The sequence below is a fragment of the Eucalyptus grandis genome, chromosome 8 (genome assembly GCF_016545825.1).
Source record: "Eucalyptus grandis isolate ANBG69807.140 chromosome 8, ASM1654582v1, whole genome shotgun sequence".
NCBI lineage: Eukaryota > Viridiplantae > Streptophyta > Magnoliopsida > Myrtales > Myrtaceae > Eucalyptus > Eucalyptus grandis.
Genome location: NC_052619.1, coordinates 7,219,971 through 7,238,810, shown reverse-complemented (window position 1 = coordinate 7,238,810; position 18,840 = coordinate 7,219,971). Strand labels below are relative to the sequence as shown.

The window sequence follows — 18,840 nt, the reverse complement described above, 5'->3', positions numbered from 1 at the left end:
CTTTGCATCTCTCCATGAGGATGGAGCTTGGTCTGATTCAGATAGCCGAAAATCGTTATGCTGGTGTGGCTGAGGTTGTTGGTGCGCCCTCTCATTTCCCATTTGATTTGATAAGCCATGCAAGGAAGAATATCTCAGGGCAGTATTCATTAGTAGCAATCGGAGATAAAGCTTATAGGGAACCATTTTTCTCCCCGTATTTACATAAATTTTCTTGATTTCACACAGGATGATTGGGTGTACCACAGATCTTGTTACACATGATACTAGTAACTAGCCTTCGAATAATCGGTACTTACATAGTATGCAATTCTTGGTAGATTTCTATGGTGTTCTCTTTTGGAGGTGAATTTGTGGAGCATGTAGGACCATCTTGCTCAATCTATTCAAAGCCCTTATATCAACCAATTTGTTCCATTTTTTTTTCTCTTTTCATTTGCTAAGTTTTGCCATAGACCATTTTTGCTAGAAATTCTCGTGAAATCGTCACCCTAAAAGATAAAGATGCTCAGAAAATTCAAACTCCTCTCTCTCTCTCTCTCTGTGCTTAGCAACCCTACTGCACAACCTCTCTCTCTCTCTCTCTCTCTCTCTCTCTCTCTGCTTAGCAACCCTACTGCACAACCTCTCTCTCTCTCTCTCTCTCTCTCTCTCTCTGCTTAGCAACCCTACTGCACAACCGATAGTCCAGCCTTAGGCTATAATGGGAGTTGGCATAGCTGGTGAACCAGCCTTAGGCTAAAATTAGGGATCAATTCGACCCTAAGAAAAATATTTTTTGCATCAATTAGGTCATAGTTTTTATTTGCATCCATTAATCTTTATTTTCCTTTTTTTTTTTATACTTATTTTTCGCTTTTTCGGAGAATTTACTTAATAATAATAATAATAAAAGAAAAAAAAAGGGCAGCCGCTGGGGCTGGGCTTTCGCGCCCAGCCCGCTGGAGCTGGGCCTTCGCGCCCAGCCCTTTTTCCTCCTTTTCCCCCCTCACACGGGCCCAAGGTCCACTCCTTCTCTTCTTCTTGGCCCGGCCCCCTCCTTCTTGTCTTCTTCCTCCTTCTTGTCTTCTTTCTCAGCCTCTGCAACCCACACACAGGACACCTACGGCCTATTTAATATTTCGAAATTGACTTCGAGGTCATGAATTCATTATATCTTCAAAAACCGGCACATATCGGCATTCATGGTCATCTATTAAGTTGGGACTCAACTGTTGGGTTGTCTTGACCCTATAAAGGATTGGTCGGTTCTTGACTTTGCATTCTCAAGCTGGCCTTCGGGACAACTAAATGGCAGGGCCACGAGGATGGAGTTTGTTTTGATTCAGATGGCTGATAATTGTTGTACTGGTGTGGCTGAGGTTGTTGGTGCACTCTCTCATTCCCGATTTGAGTTGATAAACCATACGAGGAAAAGGACAATATTCATTAGCTGCAATCGTGGATAAAGCTTATAGGGAATCATTTTTCTCCTTTTACTTACATAAATTTTCTTGATCTCACACAGGATGATTGGGTGTACCACATATCTTGTTACACACGATACTTGTAACTAACCTTCAAATAATCAGTACCAACAAAGTACGTAATTCTCAGTAGTTTCCTACGGTGTTCCCTTTTGGTGGTGAATTTATGTAGTTTGTTGGACTATCTTGCTCAATCCATTCAAAGCTATGCTGATATAATGCTGCATTTATTTGACAAAACCGATTATGATCGATTCTTCTCTTGTTTATGTGGATGAAATGTTCGTCATGGGCGATAATACCATTGATATTACATATCTCATGAGATGTCTTCATGGACAATACGTGATAAAAAGATTTTGGAGTTTGAGTTACCTTTTAGGTTTGGTGTTCTATTGCGAGAAGAAAGTTAATTTGTCTCTCGGGCCAAATATGGTGGTGATCTTCTTTGTGGACATGGCTGAGCTTACGGTTATGATAGGTTCGACAATTGAAAATATTTGAACTTGCAAGGACGATGAAACAAAGCCTATTGTGTACTTCATCTGCGTACAACCACTAAAAAATCAAAATGATTCGATTTGGTATGTTCGACAATTCACAGTCCAAAAACATTTTGAGCTTCCAAATAAAAATAGCTTGATCCTTGATCCTTTTCAAATTGAATCTTATTGGAGGCTTACAAAGATAAAGACTAGACTCTGCATCTTAAATCAGGCTTATAATTTTAGCGGTAAACAAAAAAAAAAAAAAAATTCAGTTTTTGTGGCTATAATTTGTTGATGTGTTATATGTTGGGTTTTGCTAACATAACAATCTTTGGGTCATTATGAGAATAACAACATGTTGTGAGCCACGAATTCTTGAAAGAGTAAATTACATAATAATTTCTCATTATCTGTTATTAATTTTTTTTTTACGGTCCAAAACAAACTATTAATTTCACAATGGATTAATAATAGTTACATAAGTATTTTTCGAAAAAAAAAAGAAAAATAAGGAAAAAAGGGGGGATAACAGATGAGCCCCACATTTGAGTTAATGTGGCACAAGCATGCGGAAGGTGGAAAAAGCAATGGTTAAAATGGTCGGTTAAAATGGTCAGTTCATATAGTGGGTAGTTTGTGAGTTAAGTGAAGAAGGACATATAGAAGGAAGTGTGTGAGTTAAAAAAAGTAGTGGAAAAAGGGCCATTTTCATTCTAATTTTTGTACAGATTAGAAATTCACTTTATCGTAACAATAATTAATTATGCATAATGAGATTGAGGCAGAATTTATACAAGAAATGTCTATATGATTGTCCTTAATTATGCATAATGAGATTGTGATTTCACCATAAGGCAAAATTTATATGAGAAATGTCTATATGATTGTCCTTAATCTGCTATAAGATCAATAATCTATTTTGGGTCTTAAAAAAATTAATAACAAATAATTAGAAATTATTGTGGGGCTCAATTCTTTAAGAATTTGTGGTTCATAGAATGCCGTTACTTTCACGGTAGTTCAAAAATTGTTATGCTAGCAAAGCTAAAGTCTTTTTGCATAGAGATGTCATTGTCAAGGGTGTTGTTTTCATGAGCAAAATGATACTTGATTTCATTTACTAAGGAAAGAACATCACATCTGAAAGTAATTTCTATTGGAAAGAAAAAAGCATAGTATGTCTTGTCATGTGATGCTACAATATTTCCGTATAGTGATGTCACTGTTGAGGGTGTTGTTTTCATGAGCAAGATGATACTTGATTTCATTTGCTAAGGAAAGAACATCCCATCTAAAAAGTAATTACCATTGGAAAGAAAAGCACATATTATGTCATGTGGCATGTTTCCCAACCTTTTCAATTTTATGATATCAAATTACATTAAAAAGTCCAATAAGATTAGTACTTTGATCTACGATATTTTTGTGTAAAGATGTCGTTGTTGAGGGGGTTGTTTTCATGGGCAAAATGGTACTTGGCTTCCTCCAGTAGGACAAAAGATCGCATCTAAAAAGTAAGTACCATTTGAAAGAAAAGCACATCTTACATCATGTGGCATGTTTCCCACCCTTTCCAATTTTATGATATCGAACAACATTAAAAAGTCCCATAAGATTAGTGCTTGGATACTATGATCTTGACTGTTGCCAAGAGAGGAGTAGGACAACGCCAAAGTCTCCATGTCTCTTGGATGGGCGAAAGGAAGAGAAAATAGGAGATCAATTATGGTTAATCAAAAGGATGAAGAAGAAGATGATGATGGAGGAAACAAGTCGGGCGAAACCTGCTTCTTTTGATTCGTAGGTGGATCAATCTCACGAGATGATTATGGATCAGTAAACTTTGTAGAAACATATTATCTTTCTAGCTAAACCCTCATCTAGTCATATTATTGCCTATTTGACGGAATGAGTACATTGCTATTAAATAAATACATACAAAAGAGAAGCATTCTGGAAATTTCATCTCTATTCCTTTGATATTGCACGGTGAAACTATACATATTATTAGCTATTTCGTTGCAACAAGACATAAAATAACAATTTCACCAGGGTCTGTTCCATTATAGACTCGTCAAATGGATGAGTCGAATTGAATTTGGATCTAGTCAAAAATATGCAAATAGACCCATTTCCATGTGGAGTAAATTCTTGTGTCTCGTATCCATGCCGACCTATAATGCTAAAATACTTTCATATTTAAACCAATTTAGGAAAACTTATACCCAAACTAAAGTGAGGATATGGAATGAGCGGATGTGAGATCAAATGAGGGTAAAAGAGAATGAAGAGAGAATCATATAAGTGAATTAGATCTAAGTAAGTTGTAAACACATTTATGACCCATCTAATACCTATGTTATGTTTAAACTCATTTATGATCAATTTACTTGAATATAAATAAGCAGAAAATTGTCTAAAAAATCCTAAATTTATTGCACTTTTGTCAATTCAAATCTAAACCCTTCAATTTTGCTGATTAAGCCTTAAATATTTTCACTTTCGCAAATTGAGTCCATCCAAAAAGTTTTGTTTAGAATTCACTGATGTGGACGTTGGCTATCTTATTAGCATGAACAATTTTTAATAATATTTTCATATTAAAAAAAAAATCCTTAGACATTTTCACCATTATTCTTCTGGTTATACGGGCAAAAGTGGGTTTCAAGATAGACCCATTTAAATTTATTAATCTTGATTTTTTATTTTCAAAACATATTATAGTTTACATAACAAATTTGAGCTGAATCATTTATATTCACTTTAATAAAAAATGAGTTAATGGCCCATTTTGATTTATCGTATCAAAAGATTCAATTTCTCATATTTGTAGTCTTATGTGTTCATTTTCCGCATACTTGATGCATTAAACTCCTACAATTGATAATTAAATGATCATATCGTTTCCCTGAGGTTGGGATCTTGACATACTGGCATTCAAAGTTCTCTATACTGCGTCCCCTTAATGAAGGTGCTTCTTGTAAGGGAACATATTCGGTTAAAGGGTGTAATTAAGGTGGGACCAATCGACGTCATTCTCCCATTTTGCACTCATGCGTTGTGCTGCACGGTTGGCTATATAAAGAGACGGACGCAAGAGAAAACAAGCAAGCACGTCCATCTTCTACTTCATCCTTTTGCTAACCTCACTTGATCTCTTGCTTTCTCCCTTCCGCCGTCGAAGATACATGGATAAACGGGCATTGTCCGTCCCCCCTCGCAGCGGCGGCGGCGGCGGCGACAGCAAGCCGAAGACCGCGCTCACTGTCCACATCAGCGACTTATATCAGTTCATAGAGTCGGTCATAGGAAAATTGTCATATGATCACACCAAAGAAGCAAAATGCAAAGTGGATGATCTCCTTGGAATCGTCAAGAACATCATTTCTGTCACAACCCAGCTTGTCGACGCAACCCAGCTCCTCGATAGGGAAAACGTCCCCAAACGGGTATCGAATAGTGATCGATGTCATTTACTAATATCGAATTTGACTTTCCTTTTTATCCAAAAATGTCATTCCTAATGCACGGTATTGTGCATCCGTTGGATTATTTGAACCGAAAGATTTTAATAACCCCATATAATTCAAAATTGTCATCCATTTAAATAAAATTCGGATGGTCAATCAAGTAACAGAGAGGCTAAGAATTGAACCTTGTAGAAGTTGCTCCTAATCGCTTGAGATTTTGTTGTTGCAGGATCTTCCAGAGGCCCCGGACACCAGTATGCAGGGCGACATTTCACGGCTGATCGAGTTCATCAGCTGTCAGGTTTTCTATTACTATTATTGTTATTTCCTTAGGACACGGGATATCCAAACCTGTACACATAATTAATTCCCACAAATACATGCAAACGGGCCCGTTTACGTACATAAGGAGAGGCTTTGGGCGCGTTTGTTTGTGTTTCTGTTCAAAAAGTATTCTAGGAAACAGAAATTAAAAAAACTATTTTCATTCCGGGGAACAATTTTTGACCAAAAAAACGCGTTTGGTAAACTTATTCCGAGAATAAAAAATGAATAGAAATACGTTTGGTAAATTTATATGCTTTTTTTATTTATTTTAATTTTTTAATATTTTTATTTTATTTTTCCTTTATTTTTTATTTTCTCTTCTTTTGGCCGGTCGGTTGGCCATGCCGAGGCCGGCGACCGGCCGACGGGGGCCGGTAGCCTTGCCCAGCCACGGTGAGGCTCGCCGGCCCTCGGCGAGGCCAAGCCTAGCCGTGGTTGGGCGAGGCTCGGCCTCGCCTTGGCCGGGTGGGCTCGGGCTCGCCCGGATCCGGCGAGGTCGAGCCTTGCTGGTGGCTAGGCAAGCTCGGCCTCGCCTTGGTTGGGCAAGCTTGGCCTCGCCCAGATCCAGCGAGGCCGAGCATTGCCGGCCCCTAGCGAGGCTCGGCCTCACTTTGGCTAGGCAAGCTTGGCCTCACCAAGATCCGGCAAGGCCAAGCTCGCCTAGCCAAGGCGAGGCCGAGCCTCGCCGGGGGCCGCGACGCTTCGACGGCTGGTCACCGGCCATGGCCGAGGCCGGCGACCGGCCAAAGAAAAAGAAGAACAAAAAAAAAAAAAAAGAAGAAAAGAAAAGAGAGAGAAAAAATGTTCTTCGAAAGTGTTTCTAGAACAAAAAAAACAACTTTTTTTGTTTCTCATTTCCGTTCCAATTTTGTTCGGGAACAAAAAAACAGATTTTGAACAAAAAGCAAACAAACGCGTTTCTGTTCTTTTTTTTGTTCTCGAGAACAAAAAAACAGAAAATCTGTTCATGAATAGATAAAAAGAACACAAACATGTTCTCCATGTCCACGATGGCATGGCTTCCAATGTCGATGTAAGTGGGTGAGGTCGTGATTCATGCACGTTTTGGTATTTACGAGGGCATTTCACATTCTTTGAAGCCGAATATTAGGAAAATTATAAAGTGAACTATATTTACTTTTAAAATAATTTTCTCGTCAAAATTAGGAAAATTAACATACAAGAATTGAAAAAAATAAGTACTTAATCAGGATTATTATTATTATTATTATTATTATTATTATTATTATTATTATTATTATTATTATTATTATTATTATCCGTTTATATGTTTGTGATGTTTTTAATTGATTTGAGAAGGATAAAAAGTCCAAATCATCGTCATCACCATCATCATCATCTTCTCCTCCTTCAGATGACATGCCCCAAGGAATACAAAAATATGGAAGAGAAGTGGAACGAGATATTCCAGATGGTAGGAAGCTATCGATGGACCACCCAAGTCCTGCTTGTCCTCGCGGCCTTCGCTCTGCAATACGGCGACTTCTGGTACGCCTCCGAAGCTCCCCCTGAGGACAGAAATGCCATGTCCGGTTACCTTTGGAAAGCCCTGAGCCCATTGAAGAAGAAGGCCATATCCGACGGCAACAAGGTGGCGATAAAACCTCTCAACGATGTGGTCAAAGACCTCTGTGAGTGGACCACTTCCTTGTTTGATCTCATCCAGCTGGTGTATGAGCACCGTGGGAAGCACCTGCCTGAATTGGCAAGTGCATTCCAATCAATACCTTGGTGGAGCTGCGAGACCATCATCGCCATTCTGGCTGCAGCGAACATTTTCGCCCAGATCATCAGTGTCAATACAACGTACGATGGCGGCTTCTTGGTTTGTTTCTCAGAAACTGCATGACCACGCCACATGTTTCTCGTAGTACCCAAGAGGAAATACCCCTTTTATTCTCCTGTTGTGTCTTTGTTATTAAGACCCTTTTGGATTTTGAAACATGAGGTAACAGGACACTCACATTCCAATAATTAACTGTTCATATGCACTTGCTCTGCTCTATACCTTGTCTATGACTTATGATTTCCGGCTACAACATGGGGACGCATAAGACGGGGCTCTGCTTTCTGGCCTAGTGATTTATAGTTATGGCAACGACCTCAGGTTTACACAATCAGAACTGGAGATTCTCAAGTTGAGCGTCTCAGACAGGATGAAAGCTCTTCGCCAAAAGGTCGATGATTTGAGGAGACTAATAGGTAGCCATCCCTGGATAGCTGATTTAGTGTGTTTGACTTTCTTCTAGTGTCGGACGGCTTGATCGCTATTTCATTAATGTTAGGCAGCATGGAGGAATATCAGAAGTACGTGAAATATGTCGAAGCTCCTGTGGATATTGCAGACTGTCTGAGATTACTGCTTGAGGACGATTCCAAACAAATTCCATTTGCTCGTGGTCCCAGTAACACGCCGGTTTGCCCTCTGCAGAATCTCCTTTTTTTGCCTCTTCTTCAATCTATTTTCTAGGAATTCCATGCAGTGGAATCGTCAATTTGATTGTGTAGGGAAAAAAAAGAAATGAGTGGATCTCACTTTGGTCGTAAGATCTATTAAGCTTTTACTTTTACTAAAACAAGAAATAGCAACAACTAGAGGAAGGTGAAAGCTGGAGTTCATGTAATGTTGCTTCAACACGCAAGCTTTTGTTTCTCATTCATCATAGAACAGAACAAGTAAATACGACATTTGAGCTTTTACATGATTCTTCTCTTGAGCTCTATTTGTTTCGTGAAAATTTAAAAATTTTAAATAATTTTTCTAGAAATATCGTTTGCATAATATGAAATAATTGGTCAGTCATGGACTATGAAAATATATTTCGTTTATTTATATTTGTACGTAATTCAAGTGATTAGTTTTCAAAAAACGTTTCCCAATTCTTCATTTTTTTCACAAAACAAATGCACGCTTACAAATAAAAATTGAGTAGCTCTTCAAAAAAATACTCAAATACTCATTTTCACTATTTATAATATGAATCCCGGAGTTTTGCTTTTAATCGATTTTTCAGAAGTACAAAAAAGTCAAAACGACCTCGTCCGCCTCCTCCTCTTTCTTCTTCAGATGACATGCGAGGCTGCGCGCGGCAAAAATGTAAAAGGCAGGTTGGCGGAGATTTTCCAGAAGCTATCAAGCTATCGATGGACCACCCAAGTCCTGTTGATCCTCGCGGCCTTCGCTCTGCAATACGGCAACTTCTGGTACATCTCCAGAAGCTATCAAGCTCTCAAGCTCATTCCGACGTTGGAAATGCCCTGTCCACTTACCCTCTGAAGGGCCTGAGCTCACTTAAGAAGAAGCTCATTTCCGATCAGAACAAGGCGGCGGCGATAATTCCTGTCAACGAGGCGGTCAACGAGCTCTTGGAGTTGACCACTTCCTTGGTTGGTCTCCACAAGCTGGTGATAAAGCACCGTGGGAAGCACGCGCCTAAGTTGGCAGAAGCATTTCGAACGATACCCAGGTGGATCTGCGAGACCATCATCGCCATTCTGGCCGCCGGGAACCATTTCCCCTGGCTTATAGATGGTGATAAGTACGATGCGCTCTTCTTGGTTTATTTCTCGGATACTGCATGAGCACGCCATGTGTTTCTCGAAATGACCCCGAGAGGATATACGCCTACACCTTTTTGTTCGCCTGTTCTGTCTTTGTTATTAAGAGCCTTTAGATCTTGAAAAATGAGGTAACAGGACATACATCCGAATCATGCAACTGTTCATATGCACTTGCTCTGCTACATGCCTTGTCTGTAACTCTCTGTTTTCCTGGTGCTGCACGTTGATGCATAACAATATGAGGTTCTGCTTTCTGGTCAAGTGATTTATAGTTACGGCAATGATCTCAGGGTGGTGAAATCAGAACTGTATACTCTTTCGTAGGGCATGTCGGACAGGATGAGGGATGTTCTCAAAGGTGACAAGGCTTGCGAGGGGCACATAGGTAGCCCAGTCATGGACGGTTGATTTAGTGCGTTTATTTTCTTCTTGTGCTCGACGGCTTAATGTCCACTTCATCGACGTTAGGCCAGACGGAGGAGTATCAGAAGTACGTGAAAATTATGGAAGCTCCTGTGGACATCGTAGACTTTCTGAATTCACTTCTTACTGCAAAGGATTCCTTGCAGGATCCTACTGTTACTGGTCCCAGTGACACACCGGTTTGTCCTCTGCAATATCTTCTTCCGTGCCCCTTCTTCAATCTATTTTCTAGGAATTCTATACTGCGGAAGCGACAATTGTGCAAAGGCGAACACATTATATTCCTTTATAGTTCATTCATTTTTTTCCAGGAAGGCAGGAAGCCAAGAAATTCTCCATTTATCAAGTGCTTGTTTAGATAATTCTCAGAAGTTCTCTATGTCATAGAGGAAGGAGAGAATATGACTTTTTTTTATGGTGTCCAGATTGGTTACCTAGTTTAACACTTGCGATATCCTACGAGAGTGCCAGATAGAGACCAAAAGAGAAAAACCTCAACTAATGCTCATGTATATATATCCTTGACAAATTTGGAAAAGTATCAGATTCATTCATTATTCTGGCTCTTCGATTGCTTATGTTTATATTACTAACCGCTTATACACTTCTTTTCTTGACTGGACATAAGCAGGTCAAGTTTGAGTCGTTCGGGAAGAAGAGTGTTGTTGCGGAATATGGACAAGCGAATCGGATAAAATAGTCGGAATGAAGGAAAGGGAATCGGACACTGAATTTACGTGGTTTGGTTCGAATATCGGAACCTACGTCCACAGGGAGAGCAGTATGGAATTCCACTATAGAAACAAGCGATACACCGGAGATTACAATCACTCGAGTACTCAAACACACTCTCAGTGTTTCTCAGCCCTAAATTACACCCAAATAACTTCTACAGTGTTTAGCCCCTCACAATTCCTAGTGAAACTTCACTTAAGGAATTAAACAAATTCTACTCACAAGAATTTAACTAGCTAAAACACTCGGGTATAATTACAACGACAAAATTCTTCTCTGCCGAGAGCTTCTGCCTTTTCTCTAGAAGGCTCACGACTTCTCTTTCCAGCTCTGCCTTGCTTCTCTTCTCCGATCCTCCTTTTAAAGGAGAAACAAGACAGAAATGTGGACTCATTCAGGTGCTCACAATCAGCACCGACGCCCACCAAAATTCATGGGCACGCATGCACACTTTGCATGGAAAGCATTTAATGAGGCAGAAAATATGCGCCCATAATCCTTGAAGATAAGCATAAAGAAAGGATGGCCGCCGTCTTCCAAGATCATGTCCATGACGTTCAACTCCTTCAATTAATGTTTTACCCTTTCTTTCCTTTTGTTGGCTGCAGCTGAATGAAATAGCAAAGGAAAGAAACAAGGAGTTGATGAAAGAAGACAAAACAAGCCCACAACTTTTTACTTTGGCCTTAGTCTTCAACGTCCAATTTTCGCCATGCATGCACATCTTTGACAAATGTACACATGTGCAGAGGGCCTTCATGCTTTGCTTCTTTATTGTCAATTTGCGCTTGTCAATTTGCGCCGAACTTTAATCAACAAATGCCCGTCGTGTGCATCAAATCTAGTATTAAACTCAAACTCGAGACATAATTTTAACAAGTGTAATGCTGATTATCTCGGACCCAAAGATCTCTGAGGATGACATTGAGACTCTTAAAATTATTCACGATGATCCTAATCGCATTCGAAGGAGCCCTAAAGAGGATGACTGGAAGGAGATACTCTATGAGCTTGTTTGGATCCCTATTGTGGATGCCACGCCCAAGAATTTTGAAGCACTGCACAATTTAAAGTCTCTGATGCAATGGGCTTACAGGGTAGACCCACAAAAAAATGAATGCATTGACTCATAAGTATATCAAGGAAGAGTGGCGTTTCAAGCGGGAAGCCATAATTGTGGCGTTGGACTCGCTCGGTTGGGCGCAACATGCTTTCCTTTAACAGGGAATGAAAGTACCGATCCTTGGAAGGACCCATGCAATTGGGTTAAGCTTGTGATCAAAGAAACGGTAGTCCCACACAAGACATTGGATGAGGTAAACAGACTTCATCTTTCTGAATTGTCAATGGTAGTTTCTGTGGGGTTTGCACGGTTTTTGTTCCTATTGCGCTTGTATTAACAGACGAGCACGACTTCACGAGTGAGAATAATTTGCATATGAACTGGGTTGAGTAATCTTACACCTAACATCATCATGTTCATGCAGATTACGACAGAGTACATATTGTTTTATGGAGGAACTGCCGCCATAACAGCTGATGTCACTGGCGTGCCCAATATTGATGGGATAAATTTGAAAGTAAAACGCTTACAACTCACTAAGATAAGAAGATAATAGGCTTGTCGATTTATTTCATCTTAACGAAAATAATTACAAAACTCCCTTATTTATAAACTTATTACATGACCTTTGCTCTTCCTCATAAAAATAGCTAGCATTCCAAATAAGATAAATTTCTAGAAACTTACAGATTAATCATCATATCTCATTATATCTCACCATATCTTTTCATATCTCTAGAAACAATCAATACACCTAAAAAATTTGAACGGACTCATTAAAAGTAATGCAGTAATTATGACTCTTCGTCAATGCGGCTACCAAACAATCTTTGGTATCAATTTTGGGATCTCGGTGTCGAAGTATCGACACCAATGAATTTGGTTTAATTTCTAGCACTCCCCCTTAAACCAAATTCTCTTCCATCGATCATTCCAAGCAGGCACTTGAACTTTTGGAAAGCATTGATCTCGAGAAATTTAGTAAAAAATGTCTACTACTTGATATTCCATCTTCACATGGAACACTTCAACATCATTTTCTTTAACCCGTTCTCGAATGAAGTGATATCAAACATCGATATGTTTGCTTTGTTCATGAGAAACTGGATTTTTCGCCAATGCAATAGTAGAAACATTATCAATACAAATTTCAGTTTCTTTCTTTTGCTCCATAAGAATATCTTTGAGTAGTCTTCTCAATCATATTGCATGACAAACACATGAGGATGCAATTACATATTCAGCTTCTCACATGTCGAAAGAGTGACAACGAATTGCTTTTTGATGACCACGTGAAAGCAATGTCACACAAGAAAAATATAAAGCTTATAGCGCTCTTTTGATCATCGATATCTCCACCATGATCTCTATCCGAATAAGCTCTAATTTGGAAGGATTCAAAGCGATAATACTGTAGGCCATATGTCTTCGCCTGGTGAAGGATTGAGACAAGTCTCGACTAACTCCAGAATAGACATCTTCTTGAAAATTGATTTTGAATCATGTATCACATAGTTGGCTTATGCTCAGAAGATTGTAATTCAAACATTTTACCAGTGAAACATTGTTGATGATTAAACTTCTAATCTTCACTGTTCCATGTCCAATAATTTTTCCTTTACTGTTCCCACCAAATGAAACATTTCCTCCTTTTTGTTTTTCTAGTTTTACGAAATTGCTTGAATTTCTAGTCATATGTCTAGAACAACCATTGTCTAAGTACCATTTGCTTTTCCTTTTAACATAGAAAGCCCTTTCGAAATACTAAAGGGTCAAAAGCTTCATCAACTCAAAAAACAGCCGAAGATGGGTGAAAACCATCATTGAAATAAGAAATTCGTAACCAATTTAGTAGCACATGTAGTCTCCAAAAGTTCACCCCAATCATACCACCGCCTGTGGTGGCCCAATTGGATAAGGCTCCCATGATCCTTTGCGAGGAGGAGAGGAGTTCGAATCCTGTTGGCCGCACAGGATCTTAAGCGCAACGTCGGGGTGATGGGTCCCCTTCTAGCGTCGCCACAGGGTTTGCCTGCTGGCTGTCGGCTTACGGGGTTCCCTGGGTCATAAAAAAAAAAAAAGTTCACCCCAATCATATCGTAACTTCAAATCGAATCCATCAAATCTCACGGCTCCATAATATATTAAAATGTGATTTTATCATTGTTTTATGATTTAGTAATGTTGACACATAAATTTTGGTGATATGGTCATTTATTTATTGCATAGAAAATTAGAGGTTAATTTTGTCCCTGAAAAAAAATATTATTTGCATAGCATATAGATTTAGGTGTATTTATTTTGCATTTGCATTTTTTTTTGCATTTATTTATTGGACCGGTGGCAGATGAGTTCGACTTGGTGGTTTTGAGCTTTAAAATGACAGGTAGGACTAAGCCCACGAAAGGAGCAAATTGGCCCTAGCCCGTTTTCTTTTATGACAAAAAATTATTTGGTTAGTGATTTGAAATTTTCTAGGATATAATGGGGATGTTTCAATATCATCAGATAGGGCAAGTGTGACAAAGAATATCGCGAGCTCATCTTTGCAAGATTTGTGATTTGAGAAAAATTCTATCACAATCTTGAATAAAATTGGTGAAGGAATATTGCGTTTGAAAAATCCTCGTGGATGTTGATCTAAAACCCTAGTCCACTCACCTATAACTAGGTTGCTACACCACAGAAAAAGGGGCCGCATAATTGAGTACACGACAATAATTGAGAAAACACGCTCGAGAAATTGAGAGAATAGGCCGATCGTGAGGAACATTGAATTCTGCCTTCGGTAGTTCAATGGCACTTCTTTGACGTCATGGATCTCCACGCACGCCTACAGCTCCTTCGTTCGTTGAAAGACGCCTAGCATCAATTGGCCGCTGTTCCCGTTGCTCTCCCACGCCTGGTGTGCTGCTGTCGTCCCATAGCAGCGGTGCCATCAGCTTCTCCAGCAAACGCTCGGATCTTCAAACGCCAGGTGCTGCTCCCGCTAATCTGCCACGCCAGGTGTTTTGTTGCTATCCCACCGCATCCCAGCTTCCACCAGTAGTCCAGGTGTGCTTCAAAGCAGTCTGAATAGCCACGCCAGCGTCCATCTCTTAGTGGAGGTATTCGCCAGTTCTTCAGCCTTGGATCGTGCCCATCACGGCCCAGCCCAACATCGGTGAAGCTTGCCGATCTTGCTGCATCGACGTCGCTGCTTCCTGTTCAACTCGACGCCACGGATTTCTTGGTGTCCCGAACGATAGCCCATTGAACTTGTCGTGACTTTGTCAAGCCACACTGAGGTACCGTCACAACCGTTGCTCAAGACAAAATAAAGTTAAATATAAAATGGATATAGTCCAAATAAAGGTAGATATAATTTTTAATATACACAAAATAAAAGTTATTTTTATCAAATAACAAACTTCTTAAATTAATAAAAGTAATATATATATATATATATATATTTGAATTCTAATATAAATAAATTCAAATTAACAACAAAATAAATAAATAAATTCGTTTTGATGTATTCCTTTTCTTATACATTTGAATTTCTTCCAATCTTATAATATAAATTTAATATGTATAACATATATTTAGTATTTATATTTATTACATATTTTAGGTATTTTAGTAATTTAGGTATATTAGTATAGTTTACAGTTCAATAAAATTTTATGGGAACATTTTAAGTAAAGGCCTAAAGTGCTCTTTTTTTCTCAAATAAAGGCTCGAAATAGACTTTGTTTCAAATAAGGGCCTAGCAAGGGCATCCCTTACCCTGGCCTAGGTTGACAAGGGTTGCCCTCCCTAGATCCGGCAAGGGCCGCCCTCACCTAACGTTGACGAGCAACCTTCGCTGCTAACCATTATTGTCAATGGCCGGGGAAGAAAGAGAAAAAAAGAAAAGAAAATGAAAAAATAAAAAGGAAAAAATAAAAAAATTTAAAAAATGGAGTTACATTTTTGTGGACCAAAATACTCTTTCTCCAATGACTGTAATAGTCACCACCGCCTGCCAAAGGTCCTTATTTGAAACGATTTAGCCATTCCAGGCCCTTATTAAGGCGATTTGGCCACTTCAAATCTTTATTTGAAACAAAATCTACTTCAAGCTTTTATTTGAGAAAGCAATGGCATTTTAGGCTCTTATTTGAAATTTTTCCAAATTTTATTAGAGAATGATGGAGGGGAAAAAAGAATTAAAGATAAAAGAATTAAAAATTAATAAAAATTAAGCAAATAAAAATGAAGTAAGCAAGAGTGTTGTCAAATATTCTTACCATTTCTGTTTGTGCAACTTTTAGGTTCATTTACACTGATATTCATTTATGCCAAAAAATGGATATGATAAGATGTGAACATATGTTGTTTTATTATTATGATTAGGATATAGTAAAATCCTTAAATGTCATATTCTATCTTATCTTGACTAGAAATTCGAACGATCAAATGTACATAAACTTAAACTGATGTGACAAAAAATACCCTCAGTCATTGTTCGTCCAAGACCGCCTTCAAAATCTGGCATGGCAGCTTGTGTGGACAACAAGAAGCAAGCAGAGCCAATGTGAGTATAATGTGGCTATAGGAGTATGGATGATAAAAAAAAAGTTTGAGTCACTAATACAAGTTTAGGGATATTAGTGACATGGATAAAGAGTTTAGGGTATTATGACATATGGTCGTAGACATAAAGTATTATTGTTAATTGGTACAAGTTTCAAGACATCGATGACATGAGAGAAAAATTGGGGTATTGGTATCACCATAAGCAAAATATGGGGTTTTCTTTTATGATAGAAGGGTGATATATTTGTCACACTGGTGCAATTTTATAATTTTGGCAACACAAAAAATAATATAAGGTACTATAGTCCCAACGAGCATAATTTATGTTTTTTGGTGGTGTTTTCTCCCCATTCAAAATAGGTGGGAAACACGCAACACGACGTGCCACTTGCTTTTCTTTCTGACTGAAAAGTGCAAACTATAGTGCACTCTCCTTTTAGATACCGATGCCGAGCGCCTCGTCTTCTGGAAGATGAGGCAAACGCTGAATATACTTGCCTTGGCGAATGCAACCAAGTATCATTTCGTCCGAGAAACACAACACCCCCACCAATGACCGGCACGTCAAAGAGTTAACGACAAGCTTGTTTTACTCATAAAACACGTTTCGGACTGGAAAGCATTAAGATGATTTTGTGGGGTTTGGGGTTAATTTGGCTTTAAATTTTTTCCTTTTGTTTAAGATACCTTTGGTATGGAAGATATATTTCTTTAAGAGAAAGTGTATTGAACCTGGGATCCACTTTTTTTCTTTTCCAAAACGGTGGGGACTTGTCCATGTTTCGTCTCCCACTTTGCATGCGTTCCCACTGCATGGTTGGCCATATAAAGAGACGGACGCAAGTGAAACGTACCCATGCACTTACATCACCATCTTCTGCTTCTTCTTCATCCTTTCGATTAACCTCACTTAATCTTCTATTTTCTCTTCCTCTCGCAATTGAAGAGACATGGCCTTTCGCGGCAATGGTGGCAGCAACATGGCGAATGGTATGGCCAGTTCGGACATAATCAACTTCATCGACAACCAACAGTTCCTAGAATTGGTCTTAGGAAAGCAATCTTATGACTCCACCGAAGAAGAAAAATGCAGTGTGAATGATCTCCTCCAGATAACCAACAACATATTTGCCGAGGCCATCCCACCAGTCAAGAAGGATGGCGACACCAGAAAGGTATTGAATAGGGACCGAGATACTCAAGAAGGTCGTTCGTAATGCATGGCTGTGTAGAAGTTGCTCCTAACTGCTTGAGATTTTATTGTTGCAGGTTGGTATGGGTGTCTCGGAATCCATTGTGCCAAGCAACATTTCACATCTGATCAAATGGATCGGTTGTCAGGTTTGCTGTTAATCATATTGTTTTTGAATTCCATGATAAAACTAAAATGTTATTTAGTGGATTTGACTTACAAAATAAATATTTATGCTGGATTTTTAATATGCTTTTGTATCTGAGATGCTTTTATTTGATTTCAAAAGGAATTAGTCCAAATGTTCTCTTCTTGTTCTTGTTGTTCTTCTTCTTCAGATGACATGCGAAGTTATGCACGGCAAAGATCTGGAGGAGAGGTTGCTGGCGATCTTCCTGAAGCTATCAAGCTATCGTCGGACCACCCAAGTCGCGTTGGTCCTCGCAGCCTTGGCTCTGCAATACGGCGAATTCTGGTACATCTCCGAAGCTCCGTTCGCCCTGTCCACTGGCGTCTTGAAGGGCCTGAGCGCACTGAAGAAGAAGCTCATATCCGATGAGAACAAGAAGGCGGCGATAACACCTTTCAACAAGGTGGTCAACGACCTCTTGGAGTTGACCACTCGCTTGCTCGATCTCTACAAGCTGGTGAATGAGCGCGATCGGAAGCCTGTGCCTGAATTGGTAAAAACAGGTCGAACAATACCCAGGTGGAGCTGCGAGACCATCATCACCATCCTGGCCACTGGAAACTTTTTCGCTAGGCTCACGGATGTCAATTATAAGTACTACCGCGGCTTCTTGGTTTATCTATCTGATACTGCATGAGCACGCGGTGTGTTTGTCGAAATGTCAACTGGAAAAATACACCTTTTGTTCTCCCTTTCTTTTCGTTGGTATTAGGACCCTTCAGATTTTGAACCATGAGAAAATGGGAGACTCGCATGCTGTCTGTTCATATGCACTTGCTCTGCTATATACCTTGTCGATGACTCTGTGTTTTCCTGGTACAATGTGGTGACGCACAAGAAGATGGAGCTCTGCTTTTTGGTCTAGTGATCTATGGTTACTGCAATGATTTCAGGTTTGAAGAGAGAGACCTGACACGTCTTACGTCGAGCGTGTGGGAAAGGAAAAGGGCTGTTCTCACGGCGGTCGGGGCTTGCGAGAAGCAAATAGGTAGCCCATTCATGGATAGTTGATTTAGTGCGTTGATATTCTTCTCGCGTTCGACGGCTTAATGTCCACATTTCATTGATTTTAGCCCGGATGGAGTATCAGAAGTACGTGGAAAAGGTCAGAGTTCCTGTGGACATTGTGGACTTTCTGACCAGAATGATTGCTGTGGAGAACTCCTTGCAGGATCTAATTGTTACTGGTCCCAATGACGCGCCGGTTTGCCCTCTGCAGAATCTCCTAGTTTGCCCACCACTTCTTCAATCTTTTTTCTAGGAATCTGTACTACTGGAAGCGACAATTTGATTGTGGATGAAAAAAATAAAAAATGGGTGGATTTCCCCTCGGTCTTAAACGAG

General features: G+C 39.4%; 2 protein-coding genes across 2 annotated transcripts; both read left to right on the top strand.

Moving 5' to 3' along the window:
- The first annotated feature begins 5,081 nt into the window (after positions 1–5,081).
- LOC108954315 (protein SIEVE ELEMENT OCCLUSION B-like) lies at positions 5,082–8,609 on the top strand. Its single transcript, XM_018860111.2, has 5 exons — positions 5,082–5,403; positions 5,654–5,725; positions 7,127–7,578; positions 7,880–7,974; positions 8,058–8,609. The coding sequence occupies exons 1-5, from the start codon at positions 5,143–5,145 to the stop codon at positions 8,240–8,242; spliced, it is 1,065 nt and encodes a 354-aa protein (XP_018715656.2). The 5' UTR covers positions 5,082–5,142; the 3' UTR covers positions 8,243–8,609.
- Positions 8,610–17,064: 8,455 nt separating this feature from the next.
- On the top strand, positions 17,065–18,133 carry LOC104416118 (protein SIEVE ELEMENT OCCLUSION B-like). Its single transcript, XM_010027555.3, has 3 exons — positions 17,065–17,289; positions 17,384–17,455; positions 17,645–18,133. The coding sequence occupies exons 1-3, from the start codon at positions 17,065–17,067 to the stop codon at positions 18,131–18,133; spliced, it is 786 nt and encodes a 261-aa protein (XP_010025857.3).
- Positions 18,134–18,840: the final 707 nt, after the last annotated feature.